The 23,858-nt window shown below is 38.9% G+C and overlaps 1 protein-coding gene across 4 annotated transcripts in view; it reads left to right on the top strand.

Annotated features, from left to right (window-relative positions):
• CDK14 (cyclin dependent kinase 14) overlaps positions 1-23,858 on the top strand; it is a 609,384-nt gene that overhangs the window by 184,327 nt on the left and 401,199 nt on the right. For all 4 annotated transcript variants that reach the window (XM_029234436.1, XM_029234439.1, XM_029234435.1 and 1 more), the window contains one exon: positions 10,288-10,382. In XM_029234436.1, coding sequence (XP_029090269.1) covers positions 10,288-10,382 — 95 coding nt within the window. The remainder of the gene's footprint in view (positions 1-10,287; positions 10,383-23,858) is intronic.

Below are 23,858 nucleotides of genomic sequence, written 5' to 3'. Positions count from 1 at the left end.
CCTGTAAAGCCATCTGGTCCTGGGCTTTTTTTGTTTGAAGATTTTTAATCACAGTTTGAATTTTAGTGCTTGTGATTGGTCTGTTTATGTTTTCTATTTTTTCCTGGTTCAGTTTTGGAAGGTTGTGCTTTTCTAAGTATTTGTCCATTTCTTCCAGGTTGTCCATTTTATTGGATATGGTTGCTTGTATTAATATCTCATGATCCTTTGTATTTCTGCAGTGTCAGTTGTTACTTCTCCTTTTTCATTTCTAATTCTATTATTTTATTTTTGCTGTGTTGGGTCTTCGTTTCTATGCGAGGGCTTTCTCTAGGTGTGGCAAGCGGGGGCCACTCTTCATTGCAGTGCGCAGGCCTCTCACGATCACGGCCTCTCTTGTTACAGAGCACAGTCTCCAGACGTGCAGGCTCAGTAGTTGCGGCTCATGGGCCTAGTTGCTCCGCGGCATGTGGGATCTTCCCAGACCAGGGCTCGAACCCGTGTCCCCTGCATTAGCAGGCAGATTCTCAACCACTGCGCCACCAGGGAAGCCCCTCTAATTCTATTGATTTGAGTCTTCTCCTTTTTTTTCTTGATGAGTCTGGCTAATGGTTTATCAATTTTGTTTATATGCTTTTGTTTATTTGCTTTTAAGTTTCATTAGGTCCCATTTGTTTATTTTTGTTTTAATTTTCATTACTCCCGGAGGTTGGTCAAAAAAGGTGTTGCTGTGGTTTATGTCAAAAAGTGTTCTGCCTACGTTTTCCTCTAAGAGTCTTGTAGTGTCTGGTCTTACATTTAGGTCTTTAATCCATTTTGAGTTTATTTTTGTGTATGGAGTTAGGGAGTGTCCTAATTTCATTCTTTTACATGTAGCTGTGCAGTTTTCCCAGAACCACTCATTGAAGAGGCTGTCTTTCTCCATTGTATATTTTTGCCTCTTTTGTCATAGATTAGGTGACCATAGGTGCGAGGGTTTATCTCTTTGCCCATTGAATTTTATACTTTTCTTTCAAGTTGTTGGTGTTCCTGAAATGATTCGTGATTTTTGGTTGTGTACTCATTTTTGTATTTTAGAATTGCTATCAGGTTATTCTGTTTTCTGTATAACTGTCTCTAGTGATTGTGTGACAGAGGTAGGGATTGTAGTTTGGGGATGGGATATGTCATCCTTTCTCTGGGTATTGGCTACTTGAGTCCTTGCTCTGCCCTTCTAGCCTGAATACCTACATTCTCTGCTGTCTCCTCTTCACATGTTCCTGCAGTTTGCTTGGGAGGACATCATGTGTTCTCCTGTGTTGACAAGTCTCATATTTACCTAGAGACTCCTGCTTCTTTTATCTGTACTCGTCTTCCCCTACATGTTAGGGCTTTAAATTCCCCCATTCTTTTCTCTGAAGTTTTCATTCTGATTACTTTTTATCTTTTAGAATTCCTCTAAATATCTGGTTAGATATTGACACTCTTTTGTTTCACATTCCTATTCCTAATTTATTATTTTTGAAAAATATCTTTTCATTCACTATGTGGCATTGGGTGGGGGGCAGGAAGATGGAGGTAAGCAGCATTGCTCAATTTGCCAAATAGAATCCTTATAAATCATGGGAGTCAGATTCATTGTATGTTGTGTTTTTTCGTAAGTGGTATAAGAGCTCAGGGTCAAGAATAGTGTACTATAAACTTTCTGCAAGAAGTTCTTTCCTTAAGTTTCTAAAATTGGTTTCTCACGGAGTATCACAAGCATTAGTAACTTTTTATAAATATAGTTATAACTGTGATTACATAATCCTTTAAAAATGTTATTAATTCCTTATACAATTATCATTTTTAATATGCTTTGATATTATCTTTTTATAGTGACATTAAAATAATAGGCAGTTTGTCCTCATGGAGGACAACACTCCCTTTTTCTTGCTCTCTGGTGAACGTTGGGGTGGGAGTTGAGCACAGCAAGAGTTATGAGACCACTCACTCTTAGCACTTCTGTGGTCATGATGGAATGTACAGTTTCTTAAGGAAGAGTGATTTTGTTGCAGCTTAAGGATTGGTGTATGTAAGCATAAGAGAGTTTCTTTTGTATTAATTAGTGTTATCTGAATATTTTGATTATTTGTTTGCATTACTGCTAAAAGGTAACAGAGGAGTAACTTTGTATGACTGAATTTTATATAGTCATGATTTATGACAGGGGTCAGGTAAATATTTTCAGCTTTGTTGGCTATATGATCTCTACTGCAAATATAATTTTGTTGTAGCTTGAAAGTCATAAGACAATATGTAAATGAATGAGTGTGACTTTGTTCCAGTAAACTTCAGGACACTAAAACTTGTTTTTCATATAATTTTCACATGCTATGAAATTTTATTCTTTTTTAGATATCCCCCATTAAAAAAATATAAAAACCTTTCTAAGTTTATGGGATATATGAAAATCGGTAGTGGGCTGGTTTCCAGCCCCTAATTTAGACTGTATAATAACATGGAAAATATTTATACTATATTGAGTTAAGAAAAAGCAGGTTACAAAACACTATCTGTAGTGTAGTCCCATTTATGTTAAAAAGCAATCATCAGTATACAGATAGCACTAGAAGAAGAGCTATCAAAATACTAATTGTGGCTCCCTGTTGGTGATTAGATTATGGGTAAAGTTAAACTTCTGTACTGTGTTCATTTGCATTTTCTGAGTTTTGTACCCAGAATATTTATTATGTTGTTTTTAAAAATAAACATTCTTGTATCAGAAAAAAGTTATTTAAAAACTGACAGAATCTACATTTTCAGCAAAATTGGGTTATTCATTGTTTTTTGGGTTTTTTTTTTAACATCTTTATTGGTGTATAATTGCTTTACAATGGTGTGTTAGTTTCTGCTTTATAACAAAGTGAATCAGTTCTACATATACATATGTTCCCATATCTCTTCCCTCTTGCGTCTCCCTCTCTCACACCCTCCCTATCCCACCGCTCCAGGCGGTCACAAAGCACTGAGCTGATATTGCTGTGCTATGCGGCTGCTTCCCACTAGTTATCTACCTTACGTTTGGTAGTATATATATGTCCATGCCTCTCTCTCGCCTTGTCACAGCTCACCCTTGCCCCTCCCCATATCCTCAAGTCCGTTCTCTAGTAGGTCTGTGTCTTCATTCCTGTCTTACCCCTAGATTCGTCATGACATTTTTTTTTCTTAAATTCCATATATATGTGTTAGCATACGGTATTTGTCTTTCTCTTTCTGACTTCCTTCACTCTGTATGACAGACTCTAGGTCTATCCACCTCATTACAAATAGCTCAATTTCGTTTCTTTTTATGGCTGAGTAATATTCCATTGTATATATGTGCCACATCTTCTTTATCCATTCATCCGATGATGGGCACTTAGGTTGTTTCCATCTCCGGGCTATTGTAAATAGAGCTGCAATGAACATTTTGGTACATGACTCTTTTTGAATTATGGTTTTCTCAGGGTATACGCCCAATAGTGGGATTGCTGTGTCATATGGTAGTTCTATTTGTAGTTTTTTAAGGAACCTCCATACTGTTCTCCACAGTGGCTGTATCATTTACATTCCCACCAACAGTGCAAGAGTGTTCCCTTTTCTCCACACCCTCTCCAGCATTTATTGTTTCTAGATTTTTTGATGATGGCCATTCTGACTGGTGTGAGATGATATCTCATTGTAGTTTTGATTTGCATTTCTCTAATGATTAATGATGTTGAGCATCCTTTCATGTGTTTGTTGGCAATCTGTATATCTTCTTTGGAGAAATGTCTGTTTAGATCTTCTGCCCATTTTTGGATTGGGTTGTTTGTTCTTTTGTTATTGAGCTGCATGAGCTGCTTATAAATTTTGGAGATTAATCCTTTGTCACTTGTTTCATTTGCAAATATTTTCTCCCATTCTGAGGGTTCTCTTTTGGTCTTGTTTATGGTTTCCTATGCTGTGCAAAAGCTTTGAAGTTTCATTAGGTCCCATTTGTTTATTTTTGTTTTTATTTCCATTTCTCTAGGAGGTGGGTCAAAAAGGATCTTGCTGTGATTTATGTCATAGAGTGTTCTGCCTATGTTTTCCTCTAAGAGTTCGATAGTTTCTAGCCTTACATTTAGGTCTTTAATCCATTTTGAGCATATTTTTGTGTATGGTGTTAGGGAGAGATCTAATCTTATACTTTTACATGTACCTGTCCAGTTTTCCCAGCACCACTTATTGAAGAGGCTGTCCTTTCTCCACTGTACATTCCTGCCTCCTTGATCAAAGATAAGGTGACCATATGTGCGTGGGTTTATTTCTGGGCTTTCTATCCTGTTCCATTGATCTTTCTGTTTTTGTGCCACTACCATACTGTCTTGATTACTGTAGCTTTATAGTATAGTCTGAAGGCAGGGAGCCTGATTCCTCCAGCTCTGTTTTTCTTTCTCAAGATTGCTTTGGCTATTCGGGGTCTTTTGTGTTTGCATACAAATTGTGATATTTTTTGTTCTAGTTCTGTGAAAAATGCCATTGGTAGTTTGATAGGGATTGCATTGAATCTGTAGATTGCTTTGGGTAGTAGAGTCATTTTCACGATGTTGATTCTTCGAATCCAAGAACATAGTATATCTCTCCATCTATTTGTATCATGTTTAGTTTCTTTCATCAGTGTCTTATAATTTTCTGCATACAGGTCTTTTGTCTCCTTAGGTAGGTTTATTCCTAGATATCTTATTCTTTTTGTTGCAGTGGTAAATGGGAGTGTTTTCTTGATTTCACTTTCAGATTTTTCATCATTAGTGTGTAGGAATGCCAGAGATTTCTGTGCATTAATTTTGTATCCTGCAACTTTACCAAATTCATTGATTAGCTCTAGTAATTTTCTGGTAGCATCTTTAGGATTCTCTATGTATAGTATCATGTCATCTGCAAACAGTGACAGCTTTACTTCTTCTTTTCCGATTTGGATTCCTTTCATTTCCTTTTCTTCTCTGATTGCTGTGGCTAAAACTTCCAAAACTATGTTGAATAATAGTGGTGAGAGTGGGCAAGCTTTTCTTGTTCCTGATCTTAGTGGAAATGGTTTCAGTTTTTCACTGTTGAGGACGATGTTGGCTGTGGGTTTGTCATATATGGCCTTTATTTTGTTGAGGAAGGTTCCCTCTATGCCTACTTTCTGGAGGGTTTTTATCATAAATGGGTGTTGAATTTTGTTGAAATCTTTCTCTGCATCTATTGAGATGATCATATGGTTTTTCTCCTTCAGTTTGTTAATATGGTATATCACGTTGATTGATTTGTGTATATTGAAGAATCCTTGCATTCCTGGGATAAACCCCACTTGATCATAGTGTATGATCCTTTTAATGTGCTGTTGGATCTGCTTGCTAGATCCTTTGTTGAGGATTTTTGCATCAATGTTCATCAGTGATATTGGCCTGTAGTTTTCTTTCTTTGTGACATCCTTGTCCGGTTTTGGTAACAAGGTGATGGTGGCGTCGTAGAATGAATTTGGGAGTTTTCCTCCCTCTGCTATATTTTGGAAGAGTTTGAGAAGGATAGGTGTTAGCTTTTCTCTGAATGTTTGATAGAATTCGCCTGTGAAGCCATCTGGTCCTGGGCTTTTCTTTGTTGGAAGATTTTTAATCACAGTTTCAATTTCAGTGCTTGTTGATTGGTCTGTTCATATTTTCTATTTCTTCCTGATTCAGTTTTGGCAGGTTGTGCATGTCTAAGAATTTGTCCATTTCTTCCAGGTTGTCCATTTTATTGGCATAGAGTTGCTTGTAGTAATCTCTCATGATCTTTTATATTTCTGCAGTGTCAGTTGTTACTTCTCCTTTTTCATTTCTAATTCTATTGATTTGATTCTTTTCCCTTTTTTTCTTGATGAGTCTGGCTAATGGTTTATCTATTTTGTTTATCTTCTCAAAGAACCAGCTTTTAGTTTTATTGATCTTTGCTATCATTTCCTTCATTTCTTTTTATTTCTGATCTGATTTTTATGATTTCTTTCCTTCTGCTAACTTTGCGGGTTTTTTTGTTCTTCTTTCTGTAATTGCTTTAGGTGCAAGGTTAGGTTGTTTATTCGAGATGTTTCCTGTTTCTTAAGGTGGGCTTGTATTGCTATAAACTTCCCTGTTAGAACTGTTCTTGTTGCATCCCATAGGTTTGGGGTTGTTGTGTCTCCATTGTCATTTGTTTCTAGGTATTTTTTAATGTCCTCTTTGATTTCTTCAGTGATCACTTCGTTATTATGTAGTGTATTGTTTAGCCTCCATGTGTTGGTATTTTTTACAGATCTTTTCCTGTAATTGGTATCTAGTCTCATAGTGTTTTGGTCGGAAAAGATACCTGATAAAATTTCAATTTTCTTAAATTTACCAAGCCTTGATTTGTGACCCAAGATATGATCTATCCTGGAGAATCTATCCTCCAGAATCCTGGAGAAAAATGTGTTTTCTGTTGTTTTTGGATGGAGTGTCCTATAAATATCAATTAAATCCATCTTGTTTAATGTATCATTTAAAGCTTGTGTTTCCTTATTTATTTTCATTTTGGATGATCTGTCCATTGGTGAAAGTGGGGTGTTAAACTCCCCAACTATGAATGTGTTACTGTCAATTTCCCCTTTCATGGCTGTTAGTATTTGCCTTATGTATTGAGGTGCTCCTATGTTGGGTCCATAAATATTTACAATTGTTATATCTTCTTCTTGGATTGATCCCTTGATCGTTATGTAGTGTCCTTCTTTGTCTCTTGTAATAGTCTTTATTTTAAAGTCTATTTTTTTCTGATATAAGAATTGCTACTACAGCTTTCTTTTGATTTCCATTTGCATGGAATATCTTTTTCCATCCCCTTACTTTCAGTTAGTATGTGTCTCTGGGTCTGAAGTGCGTCTCTTGTAGACAGCATATATATGGGTCTTGTTTTTGTATCCATTCAGCCAGTCTATGTCTTTTGGTGGGAGCATTTAGTCCATTTACATTTAAGGTAATTATTGATATGTATGTTCCTATTTCCATTTTCTTAATTGTTTTGGGTTTGTTATTGTAGGTCTTTTCCTTCTCTTGTGTTTCTTGCCTAGAGAAGTTCCTTTAGCATTTGTTGTAAAGCTGGTTTGGTGGTGCTGAACTCTCTCAGCTTTTGCTTGTCTGTAAAGGTTTTAATTTCTCCATCAAATCTGAATGAGATCCTTGCTGGGTAGAGTAATCTTGGTTGCAGGTTTATCTCCTTCATCACTTTAAATATGTCCTGCCAGTCCCTTCTGGCTTGCAGAGTTTCTGCTGAAAGATCAGCTGTTAACCTTATGGGGATTCCCTTGTGTGTTATTTGTTGTTTTTCCCTTGCTATTTTTAATATGTTTTCTTTGTATTTAATTTTTGACAGTGTGATTAATATGTGTCTTCGTGTATTTCTCCTTGGATTTATCCTGTATGGGACTCTCTGTGCTTCCTGGACTTGATTAACTATTTCCTTTCCCATATTAGGCAAGTTTTCAACTATTGTCTCTTCAAATATTGTCTCAGTCCCTTTCTTTTTCTCTTCTTTTTCTGGAACCCCTGTAATTCGAATGTTGGTGCGTTTAATGTTTTCCCAGACGTCTCTGAGACTGTCCTCAGTTCTTTTCATTCTTTTTTCTTTATTCTGCTCTGCAGTAGTTATTTCCACTATTTTATCTTCCAGGTCACTTATCCGTTCTTCTGCCTCAGTTATTCTGCCTTTGATCCCATCTAGAGTATTTTTCATTTCATTATTGTGTTGTTCATTATTGTTTGTTTCATCTTTAGTTCTTCTAGGTCCTTGTTAAATGTTTCTTGCATTTTGTCTATTGTATTTCCAAGATTTTGGATTATCTTTACTATCATTATTCTGAATTCTTTCTCAGGTAGACTGCCTATTTCCTCTTCATTTGTTAGGTCTGGTGGGTTTTTATCTTGCTCCTTCATCTGTGGTGTGTTTTTCTGTCTTCTCATTTTGCTTATCTTACTGTGTTTGGGGTCTCCTTTTTGAAGGCTGCAGGTTCGTAGTTCCCGTTGTTTTTGGTGTCTGTCCCCAGTGGCTAAGGTTGGTTCAGTGAGTTGTGTAGGCTTCGTGGTGGAGGGGACTAGTGCCTGTGTTCTGGTGGATGAGGCTGGATCTTGTCTCTCTGGTGTGCAGGTCCACGTCTGGTGGTGTGTTTTGGGGTGTCTGTGGACTTACTATGATTTTAGGCAGCCTCTCTGCTAATGGGTGGGTTTGTGTTCCTGCCTTGCTAGTTGTTTGGCATATGGTGTCCAGCACTGTAGCTTGCTGGTCGTTGAATGAAGCTGGGTTCTGGTGTTGAGATGGAGATCTCTGGGAGATTTTTGCTGTTTGATATTATGTGGAACTGGGAGGTCTCTTGTTGACCAGTGTCCTGAAGTTGGCTCTCCCACGTCAGAGGCACAGCACTGACTCCTGGCTGCAGCACCAAGAGCCTTTCATCCACATGGCTCAGAATAAAAGGGAGGAAAATTAGAAAGAATTAGTAGAAGTAGGAAGAGAGAAAGGAAGGAAGGAAGGAAGAAGAAAAGAAGGAAAGAAGGGAGGGAGGGAGGGACGGTGGGAGGAAGGAAGGAAGGAAGGAAAAAAGAAAGATAAAGTAAAATAAAATAAAATATAATAGTTATTAAATTAAAAAATAATTATTAAGAATAAAATTTAAGAAAAAAGGACGGATAGGACCTTGGGACAAATGGTGGAAGCAAAGCTATACAGACGAAATCTCACACAGAAGCATACACATACACACTCACAAAAAGAGGAAAGGGGGAAAAAATCATAAATCTTGCTCTCAAAGTCCCCCTCCTCAATTTGTGATGATTCGTTGTCTAAAGGAGGGAAGGAAGGAAAGAAAGATAAAGTAAAATAAAGTTATTAAAAGTAAAATTAATTATTAAGAAAAAAACAAAAAAAAACGTAAGGGTAGAACCCTAGGACAAATGGTGGAAGCAAAGCTACACAGACAAAATCTCACACAGAAGCATACACATACACACTCAGAAAAAGAGGAAAAGGGGAAAAAATAATAAATCTTGCTCTCGGAGTCCACCTCAATTTGGGATAATTCGTTGTCTATTCAGGTATTCCACAGATGCAGGGTACATCAAGTTGATTGTGGAGATTTAATCTGCTGCACCTGAGGCTGCTGGGAGAGATTTCCCTTTCTGTTCTTTGTTCTCATAGCTCCCGGGTTTCAGCTTTGGATTTGGCCCCGCCTCTGTGTGTAGGTCGCAGGAGGGCGTCTGTTCTTCGCTGAGACAGGACGGGGTTAAAGGAGCCGCTGATTAGGAGGCTCTGGCTCACTCAGGCTGGGGGGAGGGAGGGGCACGGAGTGCGGGTCGGGCCTGCGCGGCAGAGGCCAGCGTGACGTTGCACCAGCCTGAGGCTCGCCGTGCGTTCTCCCGGGGAAGTTGTCCCTGGATCTCGGGAACCTGGCAGTGGCGGGCTGCACAGGCTCCCCGGAAGGGAGGTGTGGATAGTGACCTGTGCTCGCACACAGGCTTCTTGGTGGCGGCAGCAGCAGCCTTAGCGTCTCCCGCCCGTCTCTGGGGTCCGCGCTTTTAGCCGCGGCTCGCGCCCGTCTCTGGAGCTCCTTTAAGCAGCGCTCTTAATCCTCTCTCCTCGCGCACCAGGAAACAAAGAGGGAAGAAAAAGTCTCCTGCCTCTTTGGCGGCTCCCGACCTTTTCCCGGACTCCCTCCCGGCTAGCCGGAGTGCACTAACCCCTTCAGGCTGTGTTCACGCCGCCAACCCCAGTCCTCTCCCTGCGCTCTGAACAAAGCCCAAGCCTCAGCTCGCAGCCCCGCCCTCCCCGGCGGGTGAGCAGACAAGCCTCTCGGGCTGGTGAGTGCTGGTCGGCACTGAGCCTCTGTGCGGGAATCTCTCCGCATTTCCCTCCGTACCCTGTTGCTGTGCTCTCCTCCGCCGCTCCGAAGCTTTCCCCCTCTGCCACCCGCAGTCTCTGCCCGCGAAGGGCCTTCCTAGTGTGTGGAAAGCTTTCCTCCTTCACAGCTCCCTCCCACTGGTGCAGGTCCCGTCCCTATTCTTTTGTCGCTGTTCTTTCTTTTTTTCTTTTGCCCTACCCAGGTACGTGGGGAGTTTCTTGCCTTTTGGGAGGTCTGAGGTCTTCTGCCAGCGTTCAGTAGATGTTCTGTAGGAGTTGTTCCACGTGTAGATGTATTTCTGGTGTATCTGTGGGGAGGAAGCTGATCTCGGCGTCTTACTCTTCCGCCATCTTCCCCTCGTCCCCCCGTTCATTGTTAATTAGTCTGATACAATCTGTTTTGTTTACCCTCTGCTTCATTTTTAGCCAACAAGTCCCAAATTTGGAAAAGCTGACTCATATGAAAAACTGGAAAAACTAGGAGAAGGATCTTATGCTACAGTATACAAAGGAAAAAGCAAGTAAGTTCATTAATTTTTGAATATTTCACATGTAAAATATACCTTTTCTCTTACTATTAAGTAACAGTATGTTTAAATAATTTTTATTTAATACACAATAGATTTTCCTCCCTCAGGTTTTTTGTTGTTATCGTTGTTGTCGTTGTCTTAACAGTTGTAAAAGTAGAATTGCTTTTCTCCGTGAGCAAACAGTTTTGCAGACCTGTCCAATTTATCTTTTCTGTTCTTCCTCTCTTCCAACTTTGTTTTCTCTTGCTCTCATTGGAACCCTCAAATGAGAATTCATTTCCAGGTGAATGATGTGATTAATTTCTTATGGAGGTTTAGCATTTGCTTAAGAATAAGAGTACTGTTTTGACAAAGCCAAATGTATTGATTATTCTTGACATCTTTTTAACTTGAGTTTTTACTCCATCTTTCAGAAGTCACTTAATTAAACAAACTGCAAACTCTTTCTTTCTTCCTGTGTCCTTTGGCGTCATGCTGCATATATTTCCACACAGAGAAACAACTCTTCCCCCCTTTGTCCTCTTCCCCCACATTCTCTCTCAGGGTCAGGGCACAGATTTGGGTTCTTAAAAAGCTTGCCCCTATATGTTTCTGATAGGCCTCCTCCCTCTCCCATATTGAATAAGAGCACAGATTTGGTGGCATGTAGCTTGTAGAAACTTTTAATACTCTTCCTGAAATAACTACAGGAGACAAAAGCCTCATTTTACCTTAATAACAGTACCAAGCAGTGTTGAAAAAATTTTTTCTAAACTATCCTTGTTATTGTCTCCCTTTTAAGTCATTGTATAAGATAGGAAATTCTAACTAATTACTCAGCAGTAATTGAATTACTAACTAAGCTAAGTAATTAAAGAGAGAAGACAATTCTCTGAAGGATCATTCTAAACACATAATTGGAAATTTTGACTATGTGCTTATTTAGGTACTCTTTGGCTTTTCTGGAATGTAGTCTTATACCTTTGTTCATAGTTTTCAAGTTAAGATGAAGCAGTATTCCTGATAAAGGAAGATATGTAAGTAAGGAAATTCAGAAATGCTGTAGATCAAAATTGAGTATTAATTTTGACTCTTAGACATTTGCCCAAAAAAAAGCCTTTAAAAAATTTGAATAGAAAAAAAATATGATGGGGAAGGAAAAAAAATATCTAGAGGGCTGTTAATGACTTCACTGTGTCTCTTAAGCATTATGGAATGTCATGGTAATGGCATAAATGGTTGAGTTAATTTCAGTAGTGGTTGTGTCCCAAGTTTTTGTATTTTTTCCTACGGAAAAATAGTACTCTACTGTGTAAAAATTACTTGAACCTTTCATGTTAATAAGGTGAAGATAACTACACTGGATTGAGCAGTTATTTTGTGTAAAATATGGTGTATTCATTGTCTCATTTATTCCTCACAACACCCTATAAGAAAGGTCCCATTTTTATATTATTATAATCTCTGCTGGACCAGACATCTTCGTGCTTAGAGAAATTTAGTCACTTGTCCAAGTCAGTACAGGTTATTAGTGACAGAACTTGTCTTGACTCATGTCTTTCTGGTTTGAGGTCATCTTTTCCTAACCATTTTACATACTGCTTCCACAGGATAAGGCCTTCTTGGAAAGACTTGGTCCTTGTTGAGTATTCCAGATGGTTCTCCCAGATGCTCTGATTTGTTTTAATGGTGGATCAAACAGAAGCAAACATACTATTTCATTATAAGGAAATAAACCAATCATTTTGAAGTGCCTTCCCACCAAAGATATGCTCAGCGAATTTCCAGATGCAAGATAATAACTATTAAATGTTTAACTTTAAGATTTATGACAAAATCTTGAAAGATAGTTGAAACATTCTCCATTTATTATGCCCAAATAAAAGAAAGACTGCAATCTTTGAGAAGGATAGTTCTGGACAGTTAATACTTTTCACTCCAGCAGGTCTCAGTGTATCTTGTCAGCATTTCTGAAGCAGTTTAAAGCTTGCTGGTCACATGTACTATTTAATTTCCTCCAGCTGGAGATGAAAGCCGTTGACCACTCACCTGCTTTAGGAGATGACAGGCTGCTTGTGTTTATTTGCTTTATGGTGGCAAGGTCAGGCCAAAGAACAACAGTTATGTGCCATCTAGCAACATTAAGAGAGCTGAATTTGGTGTGCCTCCTAAAGCACTACGTAATTTAAAGAGTCAACTGAATGTTAGGATCCCTGTTCCAGTATGCCTCACCACTTTCCCATAGCTGTCTGCATCCCTGCCTCTATCTTTAAACGTTATATTTAGCATCTACCCCAAGAGCAGCTATCGTTATCTTGCAACAAAGCTGCATGGCATTTGTAGAGATACCCATGATACTCAGTTGGTGAGCATTTTATATATATGTGTATTGAATTACAGGTGTCAAGTTTGGATTTTGCAATAAACCTCATTGTATTTGTTTGCTAGGACTGCTAAAACAAATACCATAGAGTGGGTGGCTAAAACAACAGAAATTTATCATCTCTTAGTTCTGGAGGCTAGATCTAAGATCAAGGTATTGGCAGAGTTGGTTTCTTTCTGAGGGTTGGTCCTGTAAGGGAGAATCTGTTCCATGCCTCTCTCGTAGCTTCTGCGGTGTGCTGGCAATCTTTGGCATTCCTGGCTCGTAGATGCATCACCCTGATGTCTGCCTTCATGGTCACATGGTGTTCTCTCTCTTGGTGTGTTTGTCTCCACATCCAAATTTCCCCTTTTTATAAGACTACTAGTCATTTTGGATTAGGGCCCACTGTAATGACCTCATTTTAGCTTGATTACTTCTGTAAAGACCCTATTTCCAAATAAGGTCACATTCTGAGGTTTTAGGGGTTAGAACTTCAACATATCTTTTTTTGGAGGATACAGTTCAATCTATAACACTCATTAATTTCAAACCTCACTAATTCGGCATTTTGTTCATGATAATATTCTTCTTCATCTCCATTTATGATATATGTAAGTCGTCTTTTATTTCATGGTTCAAATATATGAGCAAAGGATATCCCCCCATCAAAAGATTTGTGTAATTGTTGACTTTGATACAGTTGCTGTCAGCCATTGTTTAGAAACCTGAGAAGAAGTACAAAGACTTTTTATTACTCTTGAATTCTCTTGAGTTTCTTATTCCTGTAGGGATACATAGGTTGGGGAGAAGTTGACTGAGATTCCTGTACTGTGTAGCCCCCTTGGTAATGAGCTTGCCTCTAAAGAATCTGGCTGGTTAACTGCAACCATTTCAACATACAACACTCACAAATAAGTTTTCCTATTAAAAAAAAAAAAAAGCTTTGAACTTCCCACGGTTTTATATTTGAGTAGAGATTTGTTTTGTTTTGAAACCAGTGTTCTCCAGCTTCTTAATACTTTCTTTGTGCATGTGTGTGTTTCTGTCTGGGGAAGGGAGGCAGTTTATCATCACTCTTGCTACTAATCTTTATCCTAGTTTGATTTCCTGGTTATGTTCTCTCTTCTAAATCCCTGTAGCATTTAATTTAGGATTTTAAAAAATCATGCAGTGTATAATATACTACATTTTAAAACATGTGGCATTTAAAAATGTCTTTAGTTCAGCCCCTTGAAATCATGTTTCCCAAGGACATTTGTATCAATACATTAAGAGACTGGTTAACAGTTTTTTAGCTTATTTAATTAATGACGAGTGTTTGTTATGTTGTTTTTATGCCCCTTCTGTGCTGTAGGTGAAAAAGAGGGAATTTAGATACAGATTCTGCCCTCAGGAAACTTAACAGTCTGGACGGAAGATGGTCCATATATGTAAAGAACTCTGTATAAGTTAGAACGTAGTGTATTCTATATAAGATAGAATGCAGTAAGAAAGGCCCAGGTAAAATGCTGGGGTTTCAAAAGTAGGGAAGAGAGGATGAGGTTGAATAAAGTATTTTAAATGTGTGCTCTCCAGTGGTGACTGAATTCATAGCCTCATGTGCTTTTAAATCAAGCTTCCCTCATCACTGTGTATATTTGTAGGACTCCTTGGGAGAGTTCCCTTTTGGCACTTGGTCCTCTAACCACATATAATGAAATTTTCACCAGACTCTTCACAAAATCTGTTAAAGCCTGAGGGCCTTAAAGTAAAATCAATTATTTATTTGAATTATTGTGCAAATTTTGATAAAAGCGAAAGTGTTATGTTTGAGTGTTCAAGTGGGATTGGCATTAGACAGTATAATTTGGACGGGCTGGTGGGTTGTTTATATGTGAGCACCCACGGATGCCTGGCTGTTGTAGGTAAGAGCTATGAGCACCAGCCACCTCAACTCCCAAACTTGGAGTATGGTGGGACCTGTGTGTTCCTCAGCACACTGGGATCTGCAGTCGGAGTGCACCCGAGTTCCCCCCGACCCCATGCCTGAACCCCCAGTTCTCCCGGGTTCCACACCCTTCCCCGAGTGGTGAGAAGCTATAAACCTTTACTCTTGCCCGGGACAGACTCCTCTCTTTTCCTTCCTACTTTAAAGGATTGTGAGGCTGTAGCTGCTTGCTTTTGCCTTTCTCATGCTTCTAGTGTCATTTACAGAAAGAAAAAGTTTGCTCTTTGTTCCGTCTCTGGAATTAGAGTATTGGACTTACTCAGACTAAGTCCTCCCACAGATGACCCTGATTTCTGGTCATTTTTTTCCTGCTTATCTTCAGTTTCTGTTGAGGTGAAGATGCCAAAGCCTTACTCCTGCGGGAGCCTGCTAAACAGAGGAGCCGGCCCAAACTGGTCTGTACCAGCTGTAAATTGTTATCTCAGGTCCATAAGAACAATGGAGGAATTTGGTCACTTTATGTAACACGAGATTTATGTGATTGAAAATGCCAGTCTTCTTTTAGCATTTCATTCTGCCGGTGTGTGCTGAATCATTGAACTTGAATTCAACGACCTCATAAATTGAGAGGCTAGGCCAAACCAAGACTGAAATACACTAAATACATTTCAAAGAGCTCTTCAAAGCCGCCTGAGAAATAGGAGGAAGAAATACTGCTAATTAAAACAGGCAGCAGCAAGAAGAAAGGCAGCAGCAGTCAGCCACCTTTTCAGAATATGTGAGATTAAAGAGGTGGCTCTTACTGCTGGCCCTGAAGGTCAGCTCCACTGAAACACTATCAGGAGGAGCTTGAAGAATTCTGAAAGTCAGAAATCCCCAGATGGAAAACAGTGGACTCCTGGTTCACTGAAGTTTCAGTCTTAAGTGTTGACACCTGGACTGTCATGCTGACTCCAGCTTCCTGTGAGGTTATCTACCCACAAACGGGAACTCTGTACAAAAGAGAGGCAAATCTGATTACATTTTACAGGCTCTCCTGCACTCTGTTTCTCATTAGGTCTGCTCTGATTTCTTTTAGACTTTGGGTCCATAGGCTTATTATCACAGCTCACTTCAAAGATCAAGCCTGTAACCACACTATTAGTCACAGGATATGAAAATGGCGGCATACTATGATAATACAATCAGTGTTAACTTTGTAATTTAATGCATAAAATATGGCATTACAGTGTGCAAGAGAAACTGGATTTTTAAAAAAGCCTAATGAAATGAATGGACTTTGTGTCATGTGATTTTCAGATCTGGTGCTCCTTGTGTACAGATAAAAGTAGAGTTCTTATCCTTACCTACTCCAAGGAGGATAATAGCCCACCCACCAACATCTGCTAATTTTATTTTCAAAAACCTTAAAGCCTATTCAAATTGCAGATTCAGCCCTGACTTCCTTTTCAGGAAGAATGTAAGGCATTAGGAGCTGGTTCATGGGTACAGCTGGTTCCATTTAGCTTGCAGCAGATAAACAAACAATACCTAATCTTTTTGACAAAAGTGACAATGAGTATATTGTTTAAGCAAGAACCATGATTTCAATTATTAGACCAAACTGTACAGGGATAACTTTTCTATTAGACAGTGTTTTAATGTTGGCCTCTGTTAGCCATTTTTATTATCAGGGTCTTTGATCATTTGATTGGGAGACCCTCAAAACAATCAGTGATATTTCCTGTCTTCAGAGTTGTAGTCCAGCTGGTGAAAATGGAGGCATTCCTTGGATAGTGGAGGAATATTTTGAAAGAGTTAGTGTAGAAATTTCCAATTATCATAATGTCAGGGCTCCTAGAATCTCTCTCCCACTTAAACCACTTAGTTCAGTTTAAGTGGTTTTTGAGGAGGACTAGAGGAAGGACATGACGATGAGATTGGTTTCAGGTTAAAGCAAACCCACATTCCTGAGTTGCTTCATTGTTATTGTCATCCTTTTATTTTAAACCAGGATACATTTGCTGATATCTGGAGACACTTTTGGTTTCATAACTCAGGGAGCGGTAGTGGTGTTACTGGCATCTAGAGGCCAGGGATGTTGTGAAACATCGTACAAATGAACAGGACAGTCTCCCGCAACAAAGAATTGTTTGGTCCAAAGTGTCAATAGTGCCAAAGTTGAGAAGCCCTGGTCTAAACAAGCAATGCAGAGAGGCATTGTGCATTTAAAAGAGCTCTTTCCGTCGGAGACATTTACTGAGCCCATACTGTGTTCTGTGTACTGGGCCAGGCAATGGATATGTAATGGTGCGCAAAACGTGAGTTTCTCTTTCCATGGAACCTGTCATCTAGTGGGGAAGGCAAAGATTACTCGAGTCAGCAGATACATCTGTAATTTTAAATTGCAAAGAGGAAAAGAGAGCTATGAAAAATAACTAAGATAGAGAGTGGTGGGTTATATATGTTTATGTAAGGGAGAGAGGTGGGCAATGAGTATACCTTAGATGGATGGACAGTGGAAGCCTTGCTGATGAGGGGACATTTACACTTAGATCTGAAGGAGGAGATGTGACCAACCAGGTAAAGAGCACGGATAAGAGTGTTTCAGGCCAGACCCCTAAGAAGAACTTGGTATTTTCTACAGACTTGGAGAGCCCCATGTGACTGGGAGTTCAGGGGAAATCTGTATGAACTGAGTTTTGAAAAGTTGGCAAGGCCTTGAGGACCGTCTTAGGAATGTTCTGCTTACATATTACTCCAAGATGAACCGCCCCAAAGCTTAGAGAGCTAAAACAACAACTATCATTTATTTTGTTCATGAACCTACTCTTGGGAAAGGGCCGGACAGGAAAAGCTTGTTTTTGCTCCATGTGGTATCATTTTGCACAGCTGGACTGGGATATGAGGGATCCATATATGATTCACTAAAAAGATATAAGATGGAATCATATAAAATGCTCAATTAAAATCAGAGGGGGCAGAAAAAGAAGGAAAAGGACGTACAATGAATAGAAAACAGTTTACAAACAGGATAGCTATTAATACACTTATATGAAAATCACTTAGAATGTAATTGGTCTAAATACACCAATTAAAAGACAGATATTGTCAAAGTAGATAAAAAACAAGACCCAACTATATGTTGTTTACCAAAAACCCACCTTAAGTATAAAGACTTAGGTTAAAAGTAAAGTGATAGGGCTTCCCTGATGACGCAGTGGTTGAGAGTCCGCCTACCGATGCAGGGGACACGGGTTCGTGCCCCGGTCTGGGAAGATCCCAAGGTACAGAAAGTGGAAGCTGCCTATATTTTAAGGCCTGTGCCCAGAACTGGCACAGTGTCACTTTCACCTACTTTATTTATCAAGTATTTGAAGAGACCAGATTCAAGGGGAGGGGAACACAGACTGTACCTCTTGGTGAAGAATGTCAAATAATCTTTGGGCCATGTTTTAATACCTCACAATACAGTTTGGATTTCATTTTAGTTGGGAATTAAATCTTTGCTCTTCCCTTTGCACAGAGCTCTTTCACTTATCTTTTCTGACCACATATTCATTGACTACTTCTTGGATTAGCCTCACTCTTTTACATGATATTCCCAAGAAGGATAAAGATCCAGTTTGGTATAAGGTGCTTTGTGTAGAGGGGGACCTTATGTAATGGTTTGCTTGGGACAGTCCTGGTTTATGCTTGTTGTCTTTGTGTAATTATTAATAGCGCTCCTTTTTGCTAATTCAGTGTTTTTACTATTCGGTGTCTCCATTTGGATGATAAAATGTATGATCACCTTCCTTATGTAGTGCTTTATTCCTCTAGAACTTGCTAAAACATTTTGCCAAAAAACAAAATTTGATTAAAGTATTGTACTATGGAGACCAGTCGAGTATTTAGAAGCATTAATTGTAGTGAACATTTGGGAGATTTTTTTGAATTGTTTGTGATTATCATTGAACCTCTAATGAAGACTTGTCAATTAATTTAAAAAGTGTCGTGGCCAATTAATGAGTTTTAGGTACAGCACATGCTCTTGGACAGCAAGGTATGGAGACTAGACTTCAGGAAGTTTGTGAAATAGCAACTGATCAGTCTAAAATGCAGATGACTTAACCAGATCCCTTACTACTCATGACATAAATGATAGGCTCAGAGTAATTCAAGGTAGCAGAAATATTGGAAATTTGAAACATGAATTAATGAGTAAGCCGGGGCTTGGGTGAAACCAGGAGCTTTTAGAGCCCAAAGCTAATGGGTTGTAGTGTCAATGAATTTTGGTCAAATGCTTGCAGTCTATTTAGCAATGATGCATACAAAAGGAGTATACTATACCATTAGGAGCAATTATAATAATGGAGAGATGGCATGTATTTGAAAATTTAGGACTCCAAATTGCATAGGGTAATCAAGTGCAAAATTGGATTGTAGACACTGTCGATTTGGGCTGCTTTTTAAGGAATATGAGATCTGGTAGGCCAGGATCAAAAAGGAAGTCTTTGGAAAAAAGGAGTGGGGTTTGATCTGATTCTTTCCCTAAGTATGCTTGGGTTGCCCCCGAAGTTTAACTTCAGGCTCTTGTTTGTTGCCCCATCATAATGAACTGGAGAGTGATATCTTCCTTTGTCACTAAAATCTGACAACTGGAAAGATAGTACATGCTCAGTGGCTTTTATTCAGAAAAATATCTGAGCTCAACAAATAGGAAATTATTTTAAAGATCTCAGGCATGAGACATTTTTCATGCTTAATGTTTGATTCCAAGCAAATATGTGCTCCCTTCCTTCTGTGGTTCAAGGAAACATATTTCCCTGTATAAACAAATTATTTGAAAATTTAAAAGATAGTTCTGTCTCTAGTTCAAAATGGTCTCCTTGGGATTGCTGTGTTTTTAACTATCTCTGTTTTCAGGGATTTTAATCAATGATCCTACAGATCCACCAGCACTGACTCAGCCAAGGAAAATTGTAAACACTAGGAACTTTGGTTAACAGTCGAAAGCCCTGTTGTAACTCAACTGAGAATAAGATAGACGTCATTCCTAATTGGCCTGATGGGTGAGACAAGAGTGAATTCTGAAGCAGCTTAGCGCGCAGCACAGGTACTGACAGACAAAAAAGCCCCTGAGGAAGCAGAAAAGGAACCAATGGCTTTTGTTGTGTGTCTGATTAAACCTCGTAGGAGAAAGAAGAGATACTGGGAAACTAAGTAAATGTTACAAACGAGGCCTGTTGGGGATCCCAGAGGAAGCTGAATTCCTAATGAGAAGGCAATGGGCTGGGTTAAACAGTGACACTTTTTTTTTTTCCCACTTTATGTCCTGGGAAACTTTCAATGTTAAGCTCTGGAGAGTTGAGTGCACCTGGGACACTGCCCAAAGTAAAGCACGGAGGATGGTTAAATTAAAATAGAATATATCTTACCTCTGAGTGAAATAGAAGAGATGAAAGAATAGAACACCAACAGAGTTGGACAAAGGAAGAACCAAATAGTGTGAGAGGGATTGCCTAGGGAGAGCACAAGAAAACCAGCCAAGCACCAAGGAAGGAAGAGAGTTGCTGAAAATGCAGATGATCGTGTCAGATATTCAGCAAAGACAAATCAGATGAGTCCTGAAAAGGACCCATTAAATTTGCAATTAGGAAGGTTTTTCTTAAGTATGTGCAGGGAGCTGGTGGGGCTGGAGACCTTATTGCTTTGGGTCAAGAGAGAAAGGGAAAAAAATGGAGGCTGAAATGCAAGCTATTCTTTTGAGGAGTGAGGCAGAGGAGGAAAGGAGAACAAGAAGAAAGGGCAAAAGTGTTTTTGTTGTTTTGGCTTTAAACTAAATGGGAGGGGATTGAGTACGTATATGGATTATAACAAGGGAGTCGGATTTTACTCTCTTTTTAGGGAGAGAAAATGATTAAGAAAACACTTGAAATATATTCTGGATGAAGAAATTTGAGGAGCTCTCCTTTCTCTGTCACTTGATCTCTCTTCATATGTCCCTGATAATTGGTCTCCCCCTTTCTTGTTCTGATAATATATAAATCTGAAATCATTTTTCTTGCCAGCTTCATCTCATTTAGGACTTAGTCCTAAGAGAACATTATCCTTCTTAAATATCTCTTCTCTTTTTATTGGTGTTCTTTAAAACTTCAAACACACCATTAAACTTTCTGTGTAACACATTGGTTTCTCCTCTTGGCCAATTTTTCTTCATTGATACTAGTTGTAATTTTAAAATAACGTCTATTTATGTGAATCTTCTGTCTCTCTTTGTGCTTTCCCTTGGTAATTAGGGTCATGAAATAAAGCTGATATTTATTGAACACTAGGTTAAGCTCAATTTTCTCACCTATTAAAATAGGGCTGATAATGGAATTGGTTTCACACAGCTGTGAAGAGTATTTATGAACGAATACCTTTGCAGCGCTTAGAACCGTGTCTCACGTGTTAAATGAATGTCACCTATTACTTTTTCCTTTGTTTCTTTTACCAGTTCTGGAAAAGCTTTGGGATGAGATTATTTCCCTCATTTAATAGATGTAGAAACTGAGGCCCATGAAGTTTGAGTAACTTGCCCACAATCACACAGCTAAGGGGCAGAGCCAGGATTTAGGTACAGTCAGTCCAACTCCAGAGCTGAGTTCTTAATTTTTATCTCCTTTTATTTTTGGGGGAGGAAAAATGTTAAAATCTGCTTTCTTAAAACCTATGCTTACTCTACCCCTTTGTTAATGATAAACTCTAGGGGTACATAGCCATTTTTTCCCTGTGATTCTCATATCTTTCCTCTGTGCCAGTATTGTAGTTTCTCTTTAGTTATTTATCATTTGTATTCTCCACTATGCTAAGCAACTTCACAGTGACATCATAGTTATTTTTCCCCTTATTTCACCAAAGTGATTTGTGGCTTTCCATATAGGAGGTGCCTGCATGAAATAGAACACTCACTGCTCCCCTTCCCTTTTCTATTGGATAAATTTATTTTGGACAAGATTTCCATTTCATTGCAACTTTTTTTTTTTTTTTTACATCTTTATTGGAGTATAATTGCTTTACAATGGTGTGTTAGTTTCTGGTTTATAACAAAGTGAATCAGGTATACATACACATATGTTCCCATATCTCTTCCCTCTTGCGTCTCCCTCCCTCCCACCCTCCCTATCCCACCCCTCCAGGGGATCACAAAGCACGCAGCTGATCTCCCTGTGCTATGCGGCTGCTTCCCACTAGCTATCTGCCTTACGTTTGGTAGTGTATAAATGTCCATGCCTCTCTCTCGCCTTGTCACAGCTTACCCTTCCCCCTCCCCATATCCTCAAGTCCATTCTCTAGTAGGTCTGTGTCTTTATACCTGTCTTACCCCTAGGTTTTTCATGACATTTTTTTTTCCTTAAATTCCATATATATGTGTTAACATACGGTATTTGTCTTTCTCTTTCTGACTTCCTTCACTCTGTATGACAGACTCTAGGTCTATCCACCTCATTACAAATAGCTCAATTTCGTTTCTTTTTATGGCTGAGTAATATTCCATTGTATATATGTGCCACATCTTCTTTATCCATTCATCCGATGATGGGCACTTAGGTTGTTTCCATCTCCGGGCTATTGTAAATAGAGCTGCAATGAACATTTTGGTACGTGACTCTTTTTGAATTATGGTTTTCTCAGAGTATATGCCCAGTAGTGGGATTGCTGGGTTGTATGGTAGTTCTATTTGTAGTTTTTTAAGGAACCTCCATACTGTTCTCCACAGTGGCTGTATCGATTTACATTCCCACCAACAGTGCAAGAGTGTTCCCTTTTCTCCACACCCTCTCCAGCATTTATTGTTTCTAGATTTTTTGATGATGGCCATTCTGACTGGTGTGAGATGATATGTCATTGTAGTTTTGATTTGCATTTCTCTAATGATTAATGATGTTGAGCATTCTTTCATGTGTTTGTTGGCAGTCTGTATACCTTCTTTGGAGAAATGTCTGTTTAGGTCTTCTGCCCATTTTTGGATTGGGTTGTTTGTTTTTTTGTTATTGAGCTGCATGAGCTGCTTATAAATTTTGGAGATTAATCCTTTGTCAGTTGCTTCATTTGCAAATATTTTCTCCCATTCTGAGGGTTGTCTTTTGGTCTTGTTTATGGTTTCCTTTGGTTTGCAAAAGCTCTTAAGTTTCATTAGGTCCCATTTGTTTGTTTTTATTTCCATTTCTCTAGGAGGTGGGTCAAAAAGGATCTTGCTGTGATTTATGTCATAGAGTGTTCTGCCTATGTTTTCCTCTAAGAGTTTGATAGTTTCTGGCCTTACATTTAGGTCTTTAATCCATTTTGAGCTTATTTTTGTGTATGGTGTTAGGGAGTGATCTAATTTCATACTTCTACATGTACCTGTCCAGTTTTCCCAGCACCACTTATTGAAGAGGCTGTCCTTTCTCCACTGTACATTCCTGCCTCCTTGATCAAAGATAAGGTGACCATATGTGCGTGGGTTTATCTCTGGGCTTTCTATCCTGTTCCATTGATCTATCTTTCTGTTTTTGTGCCAGTACCATACTGTCTTGATTACTGTAGCTTTGTAGTATACTCTGAAGGCAGGGAGTCTGATTCCTCCAGCTCCGTTTTCGTTCTCAAGATTGCTTTGAGTATTCGGGGTCTTTTGTGTTTCCATACAGATTGTGATATTTTTTGTTCTAGTTCTGTGAAAAATGCCATTGGTAGTTTGATAGGGATTGCATTGAATCTGTAGATTGCTTTGGGTAGTAGAGTCATTTTCACAATGTTGATTCTTCCAATCCAAGAACATGGTATATCTCTCCATCTATTTGTATCATGTTTAGTTTCTTTCATCAGTGTCTTATAATTTTCTGCATACAGGTCTTTTGTCTCCTTAGGTAGGTTTATTCCTAGATATTTTATTCTTTTTGTTGCAGTGGTAAATGGGAGTGTTTTCTTGATGTCACTTTCAGATTTTTCATCATTAGTGTATAGGAATGCCAGAGATTTCTGTGCATTAATTTTGTATCCTGCAACTTTACCAAATTCAGTGATTAGCTCTAGTAGTTTTCTGGTAGCATCTTTAGGATTCTCTATGTATAGTATCATGTCATCTGCAAACAGTGACAGCTTTACTTCTTCTTTTCCGATTTGGATTCCTTTTATTTCCTTTTCTTCTCTGATTGCTGTGGCTAAAACTTCCAAAACTATGTTGAATAAGAGTGGTGAGAGTGGGCAACCT

Source organism: Monodon monoceros, unplaced genomic scaffold, assembly GCF_005190385.1.
Source record: "Monodon monoceros isolate NGI ecotype Baffin Bay Population unplaced genomic scaffold, NGI_Narwhal_1 Super_Scaffold_2, whole genome shotgun sequence".
NCBI lineage: Eukaryota > Metazoa > Chordata > Mammalia > Artiodactyla > Monodontidae > Monodon > Monodon monoceros.
Note: the sequence above shows the minus strand (reverse complement) of the source record. Positions and strands in the feature narration are given on the sequence as shown.